This window comes from Anomaloglossus baeobatrachus, chromosome 5 (assembly GCF_048569485.1).
Source record: "Anomaloglossus baeobatrachus isolate aAnoBae1 chromosome 5, aAnoBae1.hap1, whole genome shotgun sequence".
Classification (NCBI taxonomy): domain Eukaryota; kingdom Metazoa; phylum Chordata; class Amphibia; order Anura; family Aromobatidae; genus Anomaloglossus; species Anomaloglossus baeobatrachus.
Genome location: NC_134357.1, coordinates 129,830,021 through 129,854,806, shown reverse-complemented (window position 1 = coordinate 129,854,806; position 24,786 = coordinate 129,830,021). Strand labels below are relative to the sequence as shown.

At 42.8% G+C, this 24,786-nt stretch overlaps 1 protein-coding gene across 1 annotated transcript in view; it reads right to left on the bottom strand.

Moving 5' to 3' along the window:
- The window catches only part of LOC142310968 (transmembrane protein 150A-like), a 172,316-nt gene that overhangs the window by 89,007 nt on the left and 58,523 nt on the right, over positions 1–24,786 (bottom strand). Inside the window, exon 2 of the mRNA XM_075348892.1 lies at positions 11,556–11,603. Within this exon, the coding sequence (XP_075205007.1) occupies positions 11,556–11,603 (48 nt within the window). The remainder of the gene's footprint in view (positions 1–11,555; positions 11,604–24,786) is intronic.

Below are 24,786 nucleotides of genomic sequence, written 5' to 3'. Positions count from 1 at the left end.
CATATTACACAATATGACAACACAGGGATGGGTAGGAAGGGGTTAGCAGCTACACAGGCTCCCGCTTGTAGGTCAGAACGCTGTTTTGACCTGACATTCTCTTTAATCAAAAGGTATGCTTGGATTCAGCATTCCAGTGCCAGTACGGCAATGCCTGTACTTCACATAGCAAAATCTTGGGGTTGGTTCCCTTTAAACCCAGTCACTTCGATAATGCCTACCCTTGGAATACAAATGCAGAGCATCATGCACACAACTGTCGTTTCAGACATGATCTCATTTGCGAAGATCAAAAAATGGGCAATCTGCAAATCACTATTTAAAAATTGTGTTTTACCACAAAAATCCCGACAAAAATTTCTGAAAAGCAAGGCTCCAATTAAAAAAGGTGTTTGATCAGAAGGTTTTGAGCAACATTTCTGGCAATATTTTTTTTTTGTGTAATCTGTCTCTAAATCAGAGAAACTTGGCGTTTTGGGGTGGTGAATGGGATAATGTTCGTGACTCCACCCACGGTGCGTGGTAACGGGACATACCACCGCTGCTGTTGGGGAGCCCGATGACCATGTTGAAGCAGCAGGATGTTTTAGGCGGTTTGGTGTCCAGGGGCCCGGTTGTGGGACAGAGTGGGGAACCCGTCGGGGTAAAAGGAAATCGGGTACTCACACAGTCCAAAGTCACTAACGCTGACAACAGGTAAACCAAACTCTTGAAATGCTCTGCCTCTCAGACGAGCACGCTAGGTCCATGCCCCTTTGGTGTTGTTGGTTGGTCTGAAGCCTTGTCACTTGGCACTGTGTGTAACTTGGTGGATCCCTGTGTGGCTAGCAAGGTGAGCCTGCTCTCAGGGTTCACGCTTTGGATTTTCTGGATGATTTTGGAAGGTCCTATCCCCCTTGTTGCGCTAGTACCCAGATTCTGGAGCGGGTGGGGAACAGTTCCTGAAGATTCCGTTCCAGTCGGGTGAATTACTGGGCTGCGTGAAGCTACTTCCCAGCCTAGGGTCCGCGTACCCAGTCCTGCCCTGCCCCCTGCCCGGTTGTAGCACAAGACAGCCGGCCTGCTCTCTGTAGCAGCACCGTACCTCCTGTCACTACCGCCTGCGACCGGGGTTCCAGCTCCTTCTGGCTAGGCCAACGTCTGGCACCTGGGACGGGTACAGGAGCCCAGCTCCACAGTGTGACCTGCACCGTCACCGCTGTCTCACTGCTCAACTCTACTCTACTACTACTGACATCTCTGCCCTCCCTCTTCCATCCCCCATCTGGGTGGCTCTATTCCCCCTCAGGCTGCCCAATGGGTGTTTGGTGGGTGTGGTGCAGAGTGTTACTCAGGATTTATGTACACCCGTTGGTAGCAACACCAAATTGACAGGACCCGTAACCAAGGAGGAGCGGGTATCATGCAGAAGGGCAGATTGCACGGCACCCTTGTGACGACCTGATAGGCCAGGGCATCACACTGGGAAATGAGAGAAGACAATCCTGCACCTATAATGCTGGAAGAATGCTGATAAATTTTAACAAGGCACGCTAAAACAGATATCACATTACAGAGCATGAGAGTCAGAACATATCAGAATAGTATGTGTTCAAGCAGCTTTATCAGTTTATAGGAAAGATGGGCAACGAGCCCATGCTTTCTACAGGTTTTGTATGAAAGGACCGGTACAGTTCAAGGACATGTTGACATGGCAATTTTCTGTAGTAAAAAATATATCTCCAGCGAAATCTGCAGTGACAAGAACTTCTTGGGGTTTAGCTGCAGAAATGAGGATTCGTTGCACACTTCATATTACAAAGAGTGAAACTGGCACCAATACGCGACATACTGTAGAGGTCAAATCGTCATAAGATGGAGTAATTATACCAGTACAGGAGACTGAAGTATAACTTGTGTTCACACAACGCAGTTTTAGCAATTGACTAGTAAAAATTTGCATCAAAATCTGGAGCCGACTAATGGAACAGTAAGGACATAGGCACATGCTCAGAAATAGCAGCGTTTTGGACGCAGCGCGTTTTCACTGCGTTGTACAGTACAAGCACAGAGGATAGGATTTTTTATAAATCCCATGCCCACTATGCTTTTTTCCGCAGTGTAAACCAACATGTGGCGCAGCTTGTCGAGCCGCAGGAAGTCCATATATACAGTGGAGACACACGTTGTCTCCGGGAGGGTGGGGAGAAAAACAGTGAAAGGCAATGTGCGCACATTGCGTATTGTCATGCTGAAAATTCTGCAGCGATTTGCAGCACATGTGCGTTTCAAAATGCAGCCGCTATGGATGTATTGTGACTGCCAAATTGATGTAGAATTCATGGCTTCTGGATGCTGCCTCTCCCACAGATAGAGTGGGAGCAGTATCCAAAGCGCACTAAATAACTGACATGTTGCTTTTTTTGAACGCAGCGATTCGGCCAGAAATTTCAGCATGCAAATCGCTGCATTCTAAAACGCAATGTGCGCATGGAATTTGCACAATTTACATAGACTTTGGTGGGGACACAGAACGCATGAGTTTATGCTGTGGTGTAAAGCGCTGCGTAAATGCATGGAAATACACGACGTGCGAACATACCCAAAGTCTGCGGAACTCCTAGCCCTGATCATGGGCACTGAGGTCTACTGCGGACAGCACACACGTCTCTGCAGCAGGGATGACACTGCGTCTAGGACAGATCGTGTGCACATACGCCGAGCTGGCGACAGCTTGTTAATTTGGCACAATGTGGCTCCATAGTACAAAGCTGTAGAGCAATGCCTGTAGGGGGAAGGGAGCACAGTATCGATTGAGCTATGCTGCTGCTTTTACTGTTGGACTCCTATTTAAACTGATAATTTCATGGGGGTTTTTTTCAGAGGCATACAGAGGCACAGTGAGGCCCTATAAAAGTCTGTGGCTATTACCTTTCAGCAATGGACTGTGCAGTAATAGACCAGTGGGCATAGGATCACATTTGAAGAGACTGTTCTTACTATGTAGAATAGTTTTTCCTACAGCTGTAATATAAATATTCCTTTAATGGTCACCTTGAATCTAATGGTCTCAGCCCAAGCTTGGTTTGTTTTTTTAACGTTTCCAAGAACCTAGAAACCATTAATGTGACACATGGCTGGGATTCTGTGCTTCCTTCTCCGTTCCCTCAGGGTGCCTGCACTCAGTTCTTGAAATTACTGAATATTAATCTTGGTTAAGAAAACTTTCTACATTACATACACTGATGTTATAGGAGTGAGCGTTAAGAAGCACGTAGCGGCCAAGCTAAAAACAAAAGCATAAGTGGCTTGTAATGAGTCGGCTGATCACAATGCGGTACCTCCACAATTTTGTTTTAACGATTCATTGCATTTTAAAACGCAAAAAAGCAGCAACTGAAACTAATCTTCATTAGACATTTACAGCTTTGTGTCACCAGCTCCTGTATAGAAGACGTAGGTGATACGTCTCCATGGTAACTAATTACCAACAAATACGGTGTAGATTAATTATGCAATTAGTCATTGTCTCTTTCTTCAGTCCCCAATTTGTTAATTTACCAAATGAGTAAGAAGAAGACCGATAGGAACGACCGTGTCTGCAGAATTAGACTACACAGATCTTGTTTGTAGTCTGTTACTATGGTAACAAAGCCTTCCACCTGTAGTTCTCCCACTGCCGCAGACCTACAACTGTATGATGATTCTTGTGTTTTTGCAACAGTTGGTAACCACAGTGATAACAGGTTCAGAAATGGTTATAGTCGCAAGGTTTATAATACATCAATTTCTAACTAAAAGACAATTTACATGAGCAGATTGTCGTCTTGAGCCTGGCAATCACTCGGCAAGCTAGTAAAATACTTACTCGTCAGTTGATTGGATCATTGATGTCGGCATTAAAAATATCATAGTTAGCAGCAGCACAGCACCTCATGTGCCCGCCAATAAAAAATTATATTCTATGTTTAAAGAACAGTTGTATTAACAATCGTTATGAGAACATACAGTTCTGGCCAGCCATTAAATGATCACAAATTATCTTGTACTTAGTCAATCATAAGGGGTACCCAATTAATGACTGCGGGCAGTAAAATTATGTCCTAAGCGGTCATAGTGTAATCTCCGTCGGCTACTGCCAGCAGCCGGAGTTGATCCACGCACATCAGCTGATTTGTACAGCTGACATGTGCCTCGTTAGGCATGAGTGGATCCATGTTCCACTCGTGCCTGTTAACCCCTTAAATGGCGTTGTCAAAATGTGACTGTCATTTAAATGCAAATTGCAGTAAATCTTTACTCACCGAGCTTCATCGGCGTCGCAAGGACGTAATCACTGTGAGCCGATAGTTGTCATGGCACCACAGGATCATGTGATGATGCCTGTAGCTAGCATGAGTCAATTCCTGTTTCCCTTGGCCGGCTGCTGCCAGTGACAAGAGGTGAGTGTTTCTGGTGATCACAGCTGTGTAGCTAAGATCAACAGAAATGAGCGATCAGACTGCTGATCCTTATAGTCCCCTAGTGGGGACTAGCAAAAAAAAGTTTTTAAAAAATTAAAAAAAAAATTCATATCACCCCCCCATTCCCCCCATTTAAAATAAAAGGGCTAAACATTATAATTTATATACACAAATATATTTGGTATAGCTGCATTCAGAAATGCTCGATCAAAATAAAAAAAAAATCAATTAATCTGATCGGTAAAGTGCGTAGCGGCAAAACAAAATTAGAAACGCCAAAATTAGACACAAAATTTGGCACAAAATGCAATAACAGGCGATCAAACCGTAGCATCTGCGCAAAAATGGTTCCACTAAAAAGGTCAGCTCAAGGTGCAAAACTAAGCTGTCACTGAGCCATAGATCCCAAAAAGGAGAATGCTACAGGTGGCGGAAAATGGCGCCACTTTTTTGGACAAACTTCTGATTTATTTTGTTAATTCCTTAAATAAAAAGGAAACCTATACAAGTTTGGTGTCTACAAACTCATATTGACCTGAGGCATCACACCAACACATCAGTTTTACCACATTAGTGAACACTTAATAAAATATCTCAAAACAAATCATGTAATCGCACCTTTTTTTGCAATTTTTCCACACTTGGAATCTTTGTGCAGTTCTCCACTATATGGTAAAACTTATGGTTTCATTTAAAAGTACAGCTCGTGCCGCAAAAGAGTAAGCCCTTATACGGCAACAAAACTTAAAATCGTCCAAGGGTGAAGGGGTTAACAGCCATGGCTGCCCCCCCCCCAAAAAAAAAGGTATATTTTAATCACTAGATCTTGGAGTAAAAATACATTCCACAATTGGACATGAGAAAAAAAAAAATGAATGAGTGTTTCTGCTGCTTCTCCAACACTCAGAGCTCATCACAAATCAGTCAGTCAGTGAGATAAGTTTAGAGATAGCCGGAGCTCCTACCTCACTAACTTGAGTTAGGGTACCGTCGCACTAAGCGACGCAACAAGCTATCCCACCAGCCATCTGACCTGGCAGGGATTGCTGGTGCGTCGCGACATGGTCGCTGGTGAGCTGTCAGTCAGGCAGATCTCTGAAAAAAGAAGAAAAGAGTATACCAAAAGGCGGGATCACCACAATATTAATCAATAAATATTAAATTTTATTAGGTTATCAAAGAACCAAAGCACGAGACACATGTCTCCACACTGAGAAAATTGCTTTAAGACACACAGTGACACGAGTTTAAAAACATTTAAAAAGCCATAGGCATAACATGTCCGCCAGGAACCAATTGCATAATCATGTACATATAAATATAATTATGGACACTCCAATTGATAGTACATAAGACCCGTATCCAGTTTACAAAATTAGTGTGATCCAAGACTCTAGTGGGCACATGTGACAATATATACTGCAATAATGTACAGAACCACCTGTAATAGCGCAAAATGTGAAAAATCCACAATAATATGTGATTACCAACATATGATAGATTTTTGCATGGGAACACTTGCGCAGATATATAAATCTACAATCATAAATGAGTAGTATAGGTTCTTATAGAAAATTGCTAAAATCTACATCGGCACAGGAGACCTCCAATACCTTATAGATGATGGCATATATTGGGTTATAAGATAGAGACACTTATATTAGACAGGTATAAGACACCTTCACAATGAGCATCAAATAATGTAGATAAATAACAACAGAATACATTCAGGTCCCTATCTATACATGGTAATATTATAAACCCAAAATCTTCTCAAGATTGTATCCTGAAGAGCGCCCATTTAGATGCAAGATGTTTGTTAAATCAGCAATAATACTATCTGCTCAATACATATACCCATGCTATGCTGCCGCATGTAACCAGGGTCCTGGATGCTACAAGCCACCAAAGAGGTATGGTGCAGTTAAATACCGCAACCAGACTACAGGCAGGCTACAAGAAAATACAAAGCCGGACCTACATCCATCAACCCATAAAATGTATAGCAACCATGCTAGTGGGGTGGATTAAAGGAGTGACCAAAAAGGGGGGTTTTCCTGGCGTGGACACCCCACGCGTATCGCCACGTACCCAGTGGCTTCCTCAGGGGAACCCAGTGGCTTTCCCCTGAGGAAGCCACTGGGTACGTGGCGATACGCGTGGGGTGTCCACGCCAGGAAAACCCCCCTTTTTGGTCACTCCTTTAATCCACCCCACTAGCATGGTTGCTATACATTTTATGGGTTGATGGATGTAGGTCCGGCTTTGTATTTTCTTGTAGCCTGCCTGTAGTCTGGTTGCGGTATTTAACTGCACCATACCTCTTTGGTGGCTTGTAGCATCCAGGACCCTGGTTACATGCGGCAGCATAGCATGGGTATATGTATTGAGCAGATAGTATTATTGCTGATTTAACAAACATCTTGCATCTAAATGGGCGCTCTTCAGGATACAATCTTGAGAAGATTTTGGGTTTATAATATTACCATGTATAGATAGGGACCTGAATGTATTCTGTTGTTATTTATCTACATTATTTGATGCTCATTGTGAAGGTGTCTTATACCTGTCTAATATAAGTGTCTCTATCTTATAACCCAATATATGCCATCATCTATAAGGTATTGGAGGTCTCCTGTGCCGATGTAGATTTTAGCAATTTTCTATAAGAACCTATACTACTCATTTATGATTGTAGATTTATATATCTGCGCAAGTGTTCCCATGCAAAAATCTATCATATGTTGGTAATCACATATTATTGTGGATTTTTCACATTTTGCGCTATTACAGGTGGTTCTGTACATTATTGCAGTATATATTGTCACATGTGCCCACTAGAGTCTTGGATCACACTAATTTTGTAAACTGGATACGGGTCTTATGTACTATCAATTGGAGTGTCCATAATTATATTTATATGTACATGATTATGCAATTGGTTCCTGGCGGACATGTTATGCCTATGGCTTTTTAAATGTTTTTAAACTCGTGTCACTGTGTGTCTTAAAGCAATTTTCTCAGTGTGGAGACATGTGTCTCGTGCTTTGGTTTTTTGATAACCTAATAAAATTTAATATTTATTGATTAATATTGTGGTGATCCCGCCTTTTGGTATACTCTTTTCTTCTTTTTTCATATAACTTTTGTATACCAGGAGATCCCACTGGGTAGTGCCCTTCCTCCCCTTCCTCAGGCAGATCTCTACAGCGGTCAGAGATCAGCCACCAGCAACCTGTGTAACGACGCTGTGTTTCGTAACCATGGTACACATCAGGTTACTAAGCAAAGCGCCTTGCTTGGATACCCGATATGTACCTTGGTTACCAGCTTACCGCAGGCTGTCAGAAGCTGGCTCCCTGCTCCCTGCACATTCAGATTGTTGGCTCCCGCTGTCAAACACAGCGATGTGTGCTTCACAGCGGGAGAGCAACGACCAAAAAATGGTCCCGGACATTCAGCAACGGCCGGCGACCTCACAGCAGGGGCCAGGTCGTTGCTGGATGTCACACACAGCGACATCGCTAGCAAGATCGCTGTTGCATCACAAAAAAACCGTGACTCAGCAGCGATGTCACTAGTGATGTCACTTAGTGAGACGTGGCCTTTAGAATGAACTCCAAGGGGTGGAGATTGAGATCTCGGCACAGAAACATTTTTTTCTTAACTCATCCAAATCTTGGAAATTATTCCAATATCTATTGATTAAAATGTACTTTTTTTTTTTTTTAAGGAAATTTTCCATGAACAGAGCAACAATTACTTTTTTTTTCCCCATAATTCAATAGTGCATGAGAAAAATTACACTGATATCTTATAAAAGAAATTTACTTTTAATTTTTTTACTCCTCCTGGATTCTGTTTACACTAAAAATTCTCAATTTATGGGTAAAATATCTTCAATAAATATAAAAACTTTCCCATCACAGAGCTAGAAGAGGGCATTTTGTGCTTAAAGTTCTATGGAGAATGATCATGTTCTTTTCAGGAGAACATTTGTGTCTGGCCGTAGATTCTTCCTTCGCTCATCATAGAATCTTAAAGGCTATGTGCGCACGCTGCGAATTTACCACAGATTTTCTGCAGAAAATGCGTGTAACATTTCTGCAGGCATTCCCCAGCAAAATCTATGGGTATAAAAAAAATGCTGTGCGCACACTGCATTTTTTTTTTTATACCCGCAGATTTACCCGCGGATTTTCCGCTGCAGAATTAATGTGCATGGCACTTCTTTTCTGCAGGTATCTGCGGTTTTTGCCATAGATAATGGTAAAAATCCACAGGGACCAACCTGCGGAAAAAACGCGGCAAATCCGCATGTGGATTTAGTTGTGGTTTCGGTGTGGTTTTTTTTACCGCGGGTGCGGGATTCTTTAAGAGGGACCGGATTTTCCATGACAAAAAGTCCCTTTCTAGTGCACACATGGCCTTAGGCACCAATAATCATCTAAAACCTCAGTATTTGGAAAAATTGTTTTTATGGGTTAAATCAGTAAAGTCTGTATTCAGTTAAGTGAAATTGAAAGATTAGATTGAGAACGAGGCAGATTTCTCTGGTAATATACCGTATTAGAACACCTGAAAATAGGAAACTTTATATTTAAAAAAATAAAACATAAAAACGACGGTTACTCTGAAGAGCTGACAGATTATACAATACATAGGTCTTAAACATTTTATCCAGAGAATTTGATGGGCCCAGTATTTAGATTCTTCTCAAACACTTCCAACATTCTGTCATGGAGCTTTCCCTTGAAATAAAAAGATTACACAGCCAACATCAGCAAAGTTGTTTTATGTTGCTGGATTATCGCTTCATAAAAATAGTACAAGATAACAGTGTTGCTGTGGGTGAGGTCATATAAGGGAAGAGGTGTCCTATGGAGAGGCACACAGAGGCCAAACATTCTCCTTGAGATGAAACGCTGAACTGAATAAAGTACAATTTGAGTTTTCAGAAACACACCCAAAGCTAGAGTGGTAAACCTGAAGTAACGAGTAACCTGAATGCAGTACTATTTGTGCGAGTAGTGAATAGTACAGCATTCAGGTTCCTCGCTACTTTGCAAGTTTTTCTCCATTGACTTGCATTGCACACGCTATTCGGAATGAATATGCGAGTAGTAGACAGTACTTGTTATGAGTATAGCGAGAACGAATAGTTAGGTACTCGCTCAACTCTAGTGCTTGGGTTTCTATTATACGTTTCCTCTGATCGGTCCACTTCTGGGTTTTCACTTACAAATATTGGAGTGAAAAAAAACAAACTTGTTCAGCCCTTTCGGGATATGTACCGTAACTTTTATTGCCGTATGTTGCCCAATTGTGTTGCTGTAAGCCCTGAAAAATATAGTTAGGCGCCCGCTATTAAAGCAAAATGAATATTCACCCCTGCCGTCACCCACTCCTCTGTGTCGACATCAGTCTTTGGGTGCAGGCAGACTGTGGTACGTGCCAAATGCTTGCATCGTAATCCTTGTAGTGGCTGCTGGCTCTCCTGACCCAGGCATGACAGCATGAATTTCTATGCCGCTGTCAGACAATCTGCCGGCCAGTCCAAGGACTGTGATGCAATTGTCGGGCGAATACGGCAGTCTGACTAAATCACAGACGCCGGCACCAAGAGGCTGGCAGGAAAATGGATGAATATTCATTTTGTATTAACAGTGGGTGGGGGATGATGCATTTTTTGGGGCTTACAAAAATCCAATGGGGCAACATAGACCAATAACAAATGTAAGACATCTCTTTAAAATAAGCCCTAGTGTATCTTTCGGAGGAAAAATAATATGACCGTCTTATTTTTCGTACAACACAGTATTTTGTCCTCCCCTGAAAAAAAAAAAAAATAAAATAAAATCGAATGAGGTGGACATCAAACAACTTCTAGCTAAATAATTTGCCCGTTTATACAGGAAACTTACAGAAACTTTGGAGCACACTAAAATATTAAAAGTTCTTTCATAATAACTCGATTCTTCATAGGTGGTGGTGAAGAATAAGAATACAACTGTATGGCACAGAAATGTTGGGTGGTTCTCTTTACAGAAATTGCTCAAAGCCCTGCGAAATCCAGATTCTGGATTTATTTTCCTCACTGTCGCCAGTGTCACCCTCTGTGCAGCTTCTGACCTTTGTCTGTTTAATGCCATCACCACCAAAAATTGGCCTATTCTTTAAATCAGATTTCTGTATCACATGTATTTTTGCAAATATTAGGTCATCTTGTTTCCCCAAGTCCAATAATAAATAAATAATATATATATATATATATATATATATATATATATATATATATATATATATATATATATATATATATATTATTTATTTATTATTGGAATTGGGGAAACAAGATGACCTAATATTTGCAAAAATACATGTAATACAGAGATCTGATTTAAAGAACATACATACACATACATATACATACATATATATATATATATATATATATATATATATATATATATATATATATATATATATATATATATATATATATATATATATATATATATATATATATATATATATATATATATATATATATATATATATATATGGTACATACATACATATACACACACACACACACACACACTAAGATTACTGATTTTGCCATTTTCACACCAGCTATTAGGGATTATGTTTCTTCAGCGGGCTCCTTCTCCGCAGAGGCAGGATTACACTTAAAATAGCACTTCTATGCACACCTGACATCGCCTAATGTGATTGGTGAATTCTGTGATGCCAGCGGTCCCCGCTCTCCTACCCAATCACCTTTGTACATGCTCATTAGATGCTTCAGTACAAAAGATAGAGTTGGGGGTCTGCACAATCACACATTTCCTGAAAACAAGTTAAGAGTCTATAAAAAATAAAATACTTCAGTGGCCGGTGTGAAAATTGCAAGATTTCTATTTTTTTTTATTTTTAATACAGATTGTAATATGTTTAAATGTATTGAAATTTATAAAATCCTCCCTGATTTAAGCAACCATTGTGTTAATAGCTTCTCTTTAACAGGTCATCACCGCCTTTGCTAAGACTTCTACACAGTGGCAGGAAAGCTAGAGAATAAGCTGTGGCGCAATAGCGAGGTATTCTTACCAGTTTGACACCGGGCAAATGTGGTTGTTCGACAATGCCATGGCATACCTGTAAGACAAGATAAACACATTAGCTTTGGTATGTGCAGATGGTTAGATTATGTAAATGTAAGCATTTGGCTATTATTCTCAGAAAGCAAGTTATAGCATCTAAAACTTGGACTAGAATAAGTAACGTTAACTCAACTCCCAAAGAAGAATAAAGCAACAAAACAAAACCTAGCATTCATTATTGGTTAGAAAACTTAAAAAAAAAAAAATGTTCAGATCAGTAACTTGGTAAACCAAGACTTAGCCGTCTCAATCGGTCACATTTGAACTCTCACTGGGGAACAAGTAGACATCGAAATAATGAGTATATCAAAATGCATATGGTACAATACTGCAGTCTAAAAACAACATCTTCAACTAGTTTATCAAGGTCTTGCGATTTTACTCAATTAACTGAAAATAAACTGAAATAAGTGTTCCAATTACCTTAATCTCTAAGTGATAATAGTCGTTGGGGGGGGAGGGGGGGGGGGGAAGAGGGGTGGACGGCTATGGTGGTACCATTAGATTTGAAGGGCTATGCGGGGGCCATTGTATTGTTTGGCCACATGGTTTCTAAGTAAGTCGCTGGTAATAACCCTGTGAGTTTCCAAGTGAAATAGCAAACTAATAATAGTTCATGTGGGAACATGGATCTATGAGAGGACAGTGTCTGTTCTATATTCTGAGTCAAAGTAAAGATAAGCAAATACTCAGAAACAGTGTTATCATGCCTGTGATAGTGCGTCTTAGGGTACCGTCACACTTTAGCGACGCTCCAGCGATCCCACCAGTGATCTGACCTGGTCAGGATCGCTGGTGCGTCGCTACATGGTTGCTGGTAAGCTGTCAATCAGGCAGATCTCACCAGCGACCAGGGACCAGCCCCCAGCCAACAGCGACATGTGGAAGCGATGCTGCGCTTGGTAACTAAGGTAAATATCGGGTAACCAAGCGCTTGGTTACCCAATATTTACCTTGGTTACCAGCGCACACCGCTTAGCGCTGGCTCCCTACACTCCTAGCCACAGTACACATTGGGTTAATAAGCAAACCGCTTTGCTTATTTACCCGATGTGTACTCCAGCTACGTGTGCAGGGAGCCAGCACTGGCAGTCAGAGCGGTGGACGCTAGCAACCAAGGTAAATATCGGGTAAGCAAGCAAAGTGCTTTGCTTGGTTACCTGATATTTACCTTGGTTACAGCTTACCGCAGGCTGTCAGAAGCCAGCTCCCTGCACATTCAGAACGTTGCTCTCTCGCTGTCAAACACAGCCATGTGTGCTTCACAGCGGGAGAGCAACGTCCAAAAAATGAACCAGCACTGTGTGTAACGAGCAGCGATTTCACAGCAGGGGCCAGATCACTGCTCAGTGTCACACACAGCGAGATCGCTAATGAGGTCACTGGTGCGTCACAAAAACAGTGACTCAGCAGCGATCTCGCTAGCGATCTCGCTATGTGAGAAGTACCCCTTAGTAGAATCACTGTTTAGTTTAATGGGTAACATCATTAGGAAAACCCTGTACCTTCAGTTATACCTGTCCCCAGATCTCTCCAGGTCAACACTAGAGTAACACGTGATTCTTTACTGCTCCATGTAACACTAGAGATTTTCCATCTTTCTTTTACGGACACCTAGAGTACAGCAACGATCAGAATTCATTTACAGATTTCAGTAACAGTAAAGGTCCAGTCACACTAAGCAACTTACCAGCGATCCCAACAACGATAGGGATCGCTGGTATGTTGCTAGGAGGTTGCTGGTGAGATGTCACACTGCGACGCTCCAGCGATCCCACCAGCAACCTGACCTGGCAGGGATCGCTGGAGCGTCGCTACACGAGTTGCTGGTGAGCTCACCAGCAACCAGTGACCAGCCCCCAGCGCCGCGTGGAAGATGCTGCGCTTGGTAACTAAGGTAAATATCGGGTAACCAACCCGATATTTACCTTGGTTACCAGCGCACGGAGCTACACGTGCAGAGAGCAGGGAGCAGCGCACACTGCTTAGCGCTGGCTCCCTGCTCTCCTAGTTACAGCACACATCGGGTTAATTACCCGATGTGTGCTGCAGCTACATGTGCAGGGAGCAGCGCACACTGTTTAGCGCTGGCTCCCTGCTCTCCTAGCTACAGCACACATCGGGTTAATTACCGATGTGTCCTGCAGCTACATATGCACACAGCAGGAGCCGGCACGGACTGTGAGAGCGGCGGAGGCTGGTAACAAAGGTAAATATCGGGTAACCAAGGACAGGGCTTCTTGGTTACCCGATGTTTACCGTGGTTACCAGAGTCCGCAGAAGCCGGCTCCTGCTGCCTGCACATTTAGTTGTTGCTGTCTCGCTGTCACACACAGCGATCTGTGCTTCACAGCGGGACAGCAACAACTAAAAAATGGCCCAGGACATTCAGCAACAACCAACGACCTCACAGCAGGGGCCAGGTTGTTGCTGGATGTCACACACAGCAACATCACTAGCAACGTCACAAAAGTTGTTCGTTAGCAGCGATGTTGCTAGCGATGTTGCTTAGTGTGACGGGGGCCTTAAGGGTTACTGCTTTCATAACTAACCAGTTGCAATAGACATCGGCATGTTTACACTGGCCTACAATCTTAAATGATTACTTGAGTGATTATTGCCCCATGTAGAAGTTTGTTAAAGCCCCATACACAGATTAGTCGGCTGAACTCGCTCGTAAAGACAAGTTTGGCAGACAGTCGAATGTTTGAGGGCCTCAGATTGATTACTGCTTGGTAAAAAAAAAAAAAAAAAAAAGAAGGATCCAACATGTCCAATATCGGACTGTCAACAGTTTTGTTCTCCCTTAGGGTCCCGTCACACGTAGCTAGGGTACACATCGGGTTACTAAGCAAAGCGCTTTGCTTAGTTACCCGATATTTACCTTGGCTACGTGTGCAGGGAGCCAGCGCTGGCAGCCTGTAAGCGGTGTATGCTGGTAACCAGGGTAAATATCGGGTAAGCAAACAAAGTGCTTTGCTTAGTTACCCGATATTTACCCTGGTTACCAGCAGACACCGCTTACACTGAGTCGGTGCTCGTTGGTCTCCCACAGTCAAACACACAGACGCGTGGTGGCCCTGTGGGAGCATGACGACCAAAAAATGAACCAGAACAGTGTGTAACGATCAGCGATTTCACAGCAGGGGCCAGGTCGCCGCTTAGTGTCACACACAGCAAGATCTCTGAGGAGGTCACTGGTACGACACAAAACTTGTGACTCAGCAGCAATCTCGCTATGTGAGAAGTACTCATTAGATAAGCCACTGGCAGACACATCTTGCAGCATTTCTCTCCTAGAGAACACGAGTGCTGTCAGAGCGAGCAACGTACAGTTAGTCAACCAAGATAAATGGCTGACCATCATTCAGCCAACAGCCACCTAATAAGATGGTCATAAAGCCTTAAACCGTTAAGTCCCCCAACTTCTTGTGGGTACTTAAATTTGTCCAATATAGCTATTCTAATGTAAAAGCTGGTGGTCAACTTATTGCCTTGTTGTACAGGTTGGTCTAAACTCCTACAGAATAAAAAATATCAACCCAGATTCCTGCCGAGGATTGGTTCCAGATATTTGGCCAAATGCAGATCCTCATATAAGTCTATTGGGACCAGAATCCGGTGATAAAAAAATAGGATACAGGGATAGGAGCAGGTGCACTGTACTTAAGAGTGTAAACTGATTTATGCCAACCAGGGGTATATAAAGTGTGTCCACAATAGACTATCACTATGGATGTACAAGTAACCCCATACACATAAGGATGGGCTATTATGATTATTACAAAAAAATACCCGATTCACATAGAATAGCCACAGACAATGATAAAATTCATATTTTATTTTTTTTTTAATGATGAATTAAAAAAAAGTCATCATAAAAACAGCAAGGAAAATGTGACAAGGGGATGGCCCCCTGACGAGGGCACGCCGAAACGCACGTAGGGTTGGGAGTTGGCGTCGGCATAGCGGTTACAGTCATTGCCTCGGGTAATTACTTTTATCTGACCCAATGATCCGGATACACTATATATACATAGACCTTAGCATGATGATTTCTACACATCGTATTGAATATGGATCATCTATGGGATATTATGTACAATCAGATTTTGGCTGCTACTAACTTGATATGAATTATTTATTATTCAGCTATTATTCACTGGTGCACCTTAATTTAGTGTCATTTGCACATGCAGTGCACTTTAATTTAAGCTGCTAGTATTACATATTTTGTATCCTCTATTGCACATTGCTGCGATTATAATTGATACTATACTACTTTGCACTTTATATAATAATCATGTCTAGCTGCCATTTTTTATAAATTTCATATAAAATATTTAATATTACCATCTAGTGACCAATATTCTTGTTGCTTCTTAAATGATTAATTTTGATATGTATTTATAATCTCTTTTGACTGTTTTGATGCTAAATTGCTGTGTTCAGACCCATTCCCCTTGTTGTCATTTTCCTTGCTGTTTATGATTTTTTTTAATGAGGAATTAATAAAAAATTATGAATTTTATCATTGTCTGCGGCTATTCTATGTGAATCGGGGTTTTTTTGTACTTAACGAGTGTCTGGTGCAGCTGTAATTGCTTCAAGGCCATTCATTCACTTCCGGGGCTTTCGCCGCCCACCGGTGTATGTGACGCGTTGCAGTCAGACGCTCCCCCACCTTGAGTGTCAGCTGACTGCTTCCAATCACAGACGCTATGTGCATTTATCGTGGTATAAAATAAATATTTGGAGTAGGGTCTCCCATATTATGACACCCAGCACAACTAAAGCCTACAGCTACTGGCTGCAGCCCCCAGCAGTGCGCTTATCTTGACTGTGTTGTCAAAATAAGGTGGAACACATGTGTTGTTTTGTTTTTTAATTATTCAAATAACTAATTTAAGAAAACTGGCGCCCCCATCAATTTTGATACCCAGCCATGATAAAGCCCGGCAGCTGGGGGATGGTATTTTCAGGCTAGGGGACACGTGCTTATTGCCCCCCTAGCCTAAAAATAGCAGCCTGCAGCCACCCAAGATTGTTACATCTAATGGATGTGGCAATCCTGAAACTTTACCTTACTCTTCCCGATTGCCCTGGTGTGGTGGCAATTGGGGTGATATGGGGTTAATCACAGCTGCCACTAAGCCCTAGAATAGTAGTGGGAGGTGTCTATGAGTGGCCACCCCCCATTACTAATCTGTAAGTGAACAGAAGTAAACACCAAAAAAAACTTTTTTTAATTTGAAAGAAAACACTTTCACGTTATTTTCCCCCCAAAACACCCCTGCAGGTCTGACATAATCCACACAATGAGACCAGCTCTACTACATCTGAAACTCACAGCGAGTGCCATAGAACATGACCGCCCACTGTGAGCTTCAGGCAGAGAATGAATTAGCCGCACAATCAGTGGTGACGTCACTCAGGTAAGTTGCGGGCACAGCTAGAGGTTTTCATGGCCCTCCACCTGTGACTGCAGGTAACCTGACCTCAGTGAACTCAGTGACCCCACCTGAGGTGAGGTTACTATCATTTGAATCATTTACTTTACACTTCACAAATACTTGCTACTAAGAGTTGGTATATCAGATAGAATTCCAATAAAATACATTCACGTTTGTGGTGCAACGTGAAATTTTCCACATTTTTTTCCCCACAGGGCATGAATACTTTTATAAGGTACAAACATCAAATACAATTCTAGCACTGGAATATTTACTGGACAAGCCAACTGAGTCTCAATCAGTGTAGCGCAAGCCGACATTAGTAAGACAGACAATAAAGGAGGTCAGAGCAGCAACCTGCAGGAATAACAGGAAAGCACTGCTGCTCTCTGATAGGAAAGAAAAGGACAAAGGATCAATCCAGCTATAAACTGAAAATAGTGTTTTACCATTTATATATGGACTATATATTTACTGGCTATTCTTCATAAGAGTCTGGCTTAGGCTACTTTCACACATCAGTTTTTTGCCATCAGGCACAAACTGGTTTGTGACACATGCAACGGATCCGTCGCAGATTGTGGTACAGTTTATGGGATGGATCCGTTGTAGCAGTTTGTACCGGGAATCCAGCTGTGGCCGTGGGTTACCTGAGTGACATCACGGCTGACAGCGCAACTCACTTCAGTTGCTCAGTGGAGCTCACAGTGAGCGGCGGTGTTCTACGGCCGCTCCTGTCAGCTTCCAATGTAGCAGAGCTGAAAGCGTCGTGGGACCTCGTGTGGATTACATCGGACCTGGAGGAGTATTTGGGGATTAATAAAGTGGTGAAAGAGGGTGTTTTTTTGTCTTATTTCAAATAAAGGATTTTTTCGGTGTTTGTGTTTATTTACTTTCACTACAGTTTAGTGATGGGGGCGTGTCACATAACCACCTGCCATCATTAAGCTAGGACTTAGTGGCAGCTATGGGCTGCAATTAACTCCTTATTACCCAGATTGCCACTGAATCAGGGCAATTCAGGATGAGCTGGGTAGAGTCCCGGGACTGTCCCATCTAATGGATGCGGCATTTCCGGGTGGCTGCTGGATGATATTTTTAGGCTAGGTTCACACACTGCGTTTTTTGACAAAAAAACGCACAAAAACACACTCGCAGCAAATAAACGCAGCAAAAAAAAAACACACGCGTTTTGCCGCGATTTGGTGCGTTTTTGCTCACTGCGTCTTTATGCGTTTTTTATCAGTGAACAAAAAAAAAGGTCTGATGTCATTTCCTTCTTCAATATGTTCTTCATTCTCCACTAGTGTATGCAGGAGAGCAGACAGCTGCAGAACTTCAAGGCTCTGCATACTCCATCCAATAGTGTATGCAGGAGAGCAGACAGCAGCTGCAGAACTACAAGGCTCAGCATGCTCCATCCAGGACTGTATGCTGGAGAGTCAGGGGGAGCAGACCTACAAGGCTCAGCATCCTCCGTCCAATAGTGTATGCAGGAGAGCAGACAGCAGCTGTCGAACTACAAGGCTCAGCATCCTCCATCCAACAGTGTATGCAGGAGAGCAGACAGCAGCTGTCGAACTACAAGGCTCAGCATCCTCCATCCAACAGTGTATGCAGGAGAGCAGACAGCAGCTGTCGAACTACAAGGCTCAGCATCTTCCTTCCAGGACTGTATGCAGGATTTCTTTGCCCCCCCCCCCAAAAAAAAAAGAAAAAAAAAAAACGTGGGCTTCGCCATATTTTTGTATGCTAGCCGGGTACAGCAGACAGGTACAGGCTGCCCCCAACCCCCAGCTGCCTATTTGTACCCGGCTGGGAACCAAAAATATAGAGAAGCCCTTTTTTTTTTTTTTTTTTTTTTTTTTTAATTATTTCATGAATTTCATGAAATAATTAAAAAAAAAAAAAAAAAATGACGTGAGCTTCGCCTAATTTTTGTGTCCAGCCGGGAACAACTAGGCAGCTGGGGATTGAAATCCACAGTGCAGGGTGCCCATGCTTTCTGGGCACCCCCGCTGCGAATTGCAGTCCGCAGCCACCCCAGAAAATGGCGCTTTCATAGAAGCGCCATCTTCTGGCGCTGTATCCAACTCTTCCAGCTGCCCTGATGCCGGGTGGCTCACTGGGTAATAATGGGGTTAGGGCTAGCTGTATATTATCAGCTGGCCCTAAGCCCGAAATTCATGGTGTCACGCCAATATTAGACATGGCCACCATGAATTTCTAGTAAAGATAAAAAAAACCACAACACACAGAAAAATATTATTAGAAATAAAACACAACACAATTAGTGACTCCATCTTTATTGAAATAAAGAACCCCACTCAGCAGTAATCCTGGGTCAGGGTCCCGCGCTGTCCAATCCGGATCCAATATCATCTGATCGGTTTGCTGGAAGGCAAAGCGATCAGATGATGTGTCAGGTTCTAGGGGCTGAAGCACATCACACATCAGCTGATTGTATAAAAGCCGATTATACAATCAGCAGATGCATCGGTGCAAAAAAAAAAAAAAAAATAAAATAAAATAAAATAAATAAATAAATAACTCACTTATGTGCTGATTACTGGCAGCTCCTAGAGCGATTGGAGGAGTCTGATCCCGTCCGATCGCTGCAGCAGCTGCCGGTAATCAGGGATGAAGTCTCCTGACGCATCCGCTGATAACCGGCCGGGCGCTAGCGTCAGCCCGAGACTTACGATCAGCTGATGCGTCAGGTGACTGCATCGCCAGGTCCTGCATCCTGCAGGCATACGTACCCGGGGAGACTGCACACAGCCGGAGCGGCGGGTACCGGCAGGAGGATCTGGGAGCGGGCATGGCACCGGGAGTCTGCAGACAGGCGAGTATGACATTTTTTTTTTTCTACTGTTAACTTTTGTTTTTGCAGCCGCTTCCACCTCCCGCCCAGACATGGCGCCGCACGGCAGCATACATGCACAGGATGGGAGGTGGAAGCGGCGGTGACGGTACCGGGAGGATTCACGCTTCTGTGTTTACTGACAGAAGGAATCCTCTTCCTGTACACGTCACTTTACTACCCACCTCCTGCGTTTATAGCTGCGTTTTTGGTCTTAGAAACGCACTAAAACGCACCTATTTGCGTTTCTCATTGCGTCTTTCAACATCCCATTGCACTCAATGGATGAAAAGCGCAGTGAAAAACGCAGGAATAATTGACATGCTGCGTTTTTGTGGCACCACAAAAACGCAGCTGAAAAAAAACGCTGTATGCAGACAGCAAAAATGAAAACTCAGACTTTGCTGGGGAAGCAAAGTCATGCAGTTTTCTGAGCAAAAACGCACCCGAAAACTGCACAAAAACGCCGCGAAAAACGCACTTTGTGAACTTACCCTTAGGCTGGCCCTCCTCAATGTGCTATAGGGGCTTAAAAAAAAACAAAACAAACAAAAACAAAAAAACAAACCCTTGTTAAATGTTAACTCCAGAAATAAAAGGGGCAGATTTATCAAAAGGTTGTCAGAATTCTGCCATAAAATTGTTGGAAGGGTTGAAAACTTGTAGTTGAGAAAACCACAAAATTGCTAATTTTGTACAGAAAAACCCCCAAAACGTATAGAAATTGGGATAAGCAGCTACAGGGGCATTTACAGCTGAGAGTATCTTTGTGAAACTTATACTGCAGATAAATTTAGCATCATGTGTATGAGATTTATTTTTTTCCAGTCACATTAACTATGCAGGCATTGCAAAACGCAGCAGATTTTCCACAAGCAAAACACACAGCAACAAATTCGCTATGCATTTGTATCATGGGAACTTTGGCTAAATGGAAGTTTTCAAAAATTATATGCTGACCTATAGAGTATGAAACAAAATGGGTTTTTTCCCCCAATGTAAAAGAACTCTATCCTTAAAGTTCAGGAAGAAAAAAAAATAAAAGCTTGATTTATAGAATACTCTACAAATAGCACCAGTTTAAGAGAAGAGAAAAAAATGGTAGGAACCTCTGGAAAAATTTCCATCAAGGGTGTAAAGTAGTTTTTTTTTTTGTTTTTTTTTTTTTAAAAACTCTTCAGCATCCATACCTTTAAAACAATTGTATGCTTTCTACTGTACTGTTTTTTTTTATTACCATTTGTGTACATACACAATATGGACAAAAAGTATAGACACCTTTCCATCAAACTCACGTATTTCCATTCAGTCCCATTGACACAGGTGTATAAAATGCAGCCCCCATGCCGTGCTGTCAACCTTTAGGCCCTGTGCACACTAGAAAATGAAGTTCTCAAGAAATTTCTTGTGTTAAAGATTAGCGTACTTGCATTAAAAAAAAAACTCACCAATAACACACGAAAAACGTGTGTTTTTACCGCGATTAGCTGCGTTTTTCCACAGGTTGGTCCCTGCGGAGTTTTTTTTACCATTGTCTATGGCAAAAAAAAAAAACGCAGGTACCTGCAAAAAAGTAGTGACATGCACATTCTTTTTCTCAAGAAATTCTGCAGAAAGAATATTCTTGGAAGAAAATAAAAAAAATGCAGTGTGCACACAGCTATTTTTTTTCCATAGGTTTTGCTGGGGAATGTCTGCAGGAAGGTTAGAACCATTTTCTCAAGAAATTTCTGCAGCAAAAACGCAAAAAAAATGCGAGTAAAAACGCAGTGTGCGCACACGGCCTTACAAACATGAAAAATATTGGTTGTTCTAAAGAGATCACTGAATTAGGACATGGTACGGTAATCAAACATTACCGCTGTAACAACTCTTAATAAAATTTCTCCCCTACAAAATATTCCACAAACTCAGCGGCATTATTGAAATGGTGAGGCACACAGGAGTGTAAACTTTTATATTTTAAATAGGGGTAAACGTGAAATTAGAAGGGAATGTTTGAGTCACTGACAACCCCTTCAACAGAAAAAAAAAAAAAAAAAAACTATGCACTTTTTCAAGAGCCGCAGGCAGCTTGACATTGTGCTTGGTGATGTACATGTCATATGGTGGAATAAGGGACGATACACACACTTCTATTTGGCAATCTGACAGGCGAGTCAGGGTTTGGCCAATGCCAGGATCATTTTCCCCTGCCTCTCTTCATTGTGCGAACTCTAAAGTTTAGAAAAAGTAGAATAGTGCTAAAGGGCTGTTCTTCAGAGATTGGCCAATTACCCTTCATTCCAGTGAAGGAGAATCCTATTTATCCAAGACATTTCAAATGGTCAGATTCCACCAAATAATAAGTAATCACCGATCCACTGGCTCCCATGGATTGGTAATAATTGGCTTTCACCAAAGACCTCCTTTAAGGCCTCTTTCACACGTCAGTGAAAAACAGACGTTTTTCACTGACGTGTTAACGCATATGTCCCTCCATGTGCCCTGATTTTACGGCACACATGTGTTCTCCATGTACTATCCGCGATAGCACACGGAGATCAGGTATTCCAAACTCACCTGTCCCCACTTCTGCTGCCAATGGTGCAGGTATCTCCTGTCTCCTGTAACCGGCCGCTGCAGTCTCCCCTCTGCAGCTACTTCCGGGTTGGCTGTGTATGAGCATAATTAGCCAACTAGGAAGCAGTTGGCAGCAGCGGATGAAGACAACATCACTGGAGACAGGGGAGTTTAAAAAGCTTTTTATTTTAAAGATACGTGTTCTTCTGGTACGTGTTGTATGGATCACATCATAGTGTGGTCCATGTGACATCAGTGATGCCAGAAAAAAAACCGGACATGTCTACGTGAGGAAATCACGGACACGCGTTTACCCCGCACGGATGCGTATGTCCGTGATTCTGCTACGTATAAAAACTGTCACATATGTACCGGAATCACTGACGTGTGAAAGAGGCCTAATGCAAACTACCATAATTGTACATCCCAGTTATTGTCTGTGCACAGTAGATGTGCAGGGGCCGCCTGTGTTTTACGGTCAATGTTCCACTATAACAGGCATAAATGCGAACAGAAATTTGCATATGGCTGTAGGGTGGGCCCCTAGAGTCAATTCCTTCCGTGGGCCCCAGACACCCCAGTCCGACCCTGACTATATACATTTCCAAAAGTGCAGGGTCAGACAATGTAGATACTGCTAATAACAGGGCGTCTGGTGACCTTGCAGCTACAGCTGTATATAAACATGGAAATTTGCTGTCTCCTGCTGAAGATAGTATCTGAGCATTCACAAGTGTCAGGAATGGCTGCTTCACAATGCCTTCTGTCTAGTGCGCAATGACTGTTTATGATTGCTTATATAGTAACAGTTCACATTCAGTATTGGAGAGGACGCCTGGAGGCATGTCAAAAGTTCAGGAAAATATATTGTCACGCACAGTCAAGGTGAAGTGTGGACCAGTCTGGGCCAGAGAGAGCTGCATAATATTAACTATTAGGACTAAATATGGAATTAAACTGTGGAAAGAACGATCCAGCTGTTTTATAACAGAAATCGTGGCTTCTCTTAAATCAGTGGGGGGGGGGGGGAACCCAAACATTTTATATATTCAAGCAAAAAAAAAAGAAAAAGTATGTGTTTTAGTAAATTATAAAGTCCATGTACCACATATACAAATTGTAGCAAATAAAATGTGAGTGTTACGGTTGCTCATCTTCCAGACATGGTAATACTCCAAGCGTTCCGTTCTCCGCCATCCATCATCCTTTCCGAAACACTGAAATCTCAGACCCATCCCTCAAAAGGGGCAATGTTACAAGGCATTTAGCCCAAGATGCTAGCAGAGTTTCCAGGTAAGGGTGGAAACACATCTATGCGAGTAAAATCGGTCCGACTGGGCTGAAAAAAACTCTGCTGATTTTAGTTCACGTTAGGTGCGAGTGCAACGCAAGTGCGATGCTATTTCTGAATAAATTAATGATTTTACTAGCGTGTGGAATGCGTGTGTAACGCGTGTGTAATGCGTATTTTTTACTATGTCATCTGCCATTCAGCGCTGCTACATGGCCGCTGCTACATGGCCGCTGCTACATGGCCGCTGACAGCAGACACACAGCAGACACAGACAGCAGAGCTGAATGGCAGATGACAGCAGACACAGACAGAGCCGCACAATCAGAATGAACTCGGGTTAACTTCCCCCGACTTCATTGTCATGCTGCGGCTCTGTCTGTGCCGCGTCCTGATTAGCGGTCACCAGTGAAGGGCTCACCGGTGACCACTAATCCCCCGAGTGACTGAAGTTAGCAGCCTTCTCTCATACTCACCGATCCCCGGCGCCGCGCTGCACGGCGTTCACACTGCTCCGGCGGCTTTTACTATTTTGAAAAAGCCGGCCGCTCATTAAACAATCTCGTATTCCCTGCTTTCCCCCGCCCACAGGCGCCTATGATTGGTTGCAGTGAGACACGCCCCCACGCTGAGTGACAGGTGTCTCACTGCACCCAATCACAGCAGCCGGTGGGCGGGTCTATACTGTGCAGTGAAATAAATAATTTAAAAAAATGGCGTGCGGTCCCCCCCCAATTTTAATACCAGCCAGATAAAACCATATGGCTGAAGGCTGGTATTCTCAGGATGGGGAGCTCCACGTTATGGGGAGCCCCCCAGCCTAACAATATCAGCCAGCAGCCGCCCAGAATTGCCGCATACATTATATGCGACAGTTCTGGGACTGTACCCGGCTCTTCCCGATTTGCCCTGGTGCGTTGGCAAATCGGGGTAATAAGGAGTTAATGGCAGCCCATAGCTGCCACTAAATCCTAGATTAATCATGTCAGGCGTCTATGAGACACCCTCC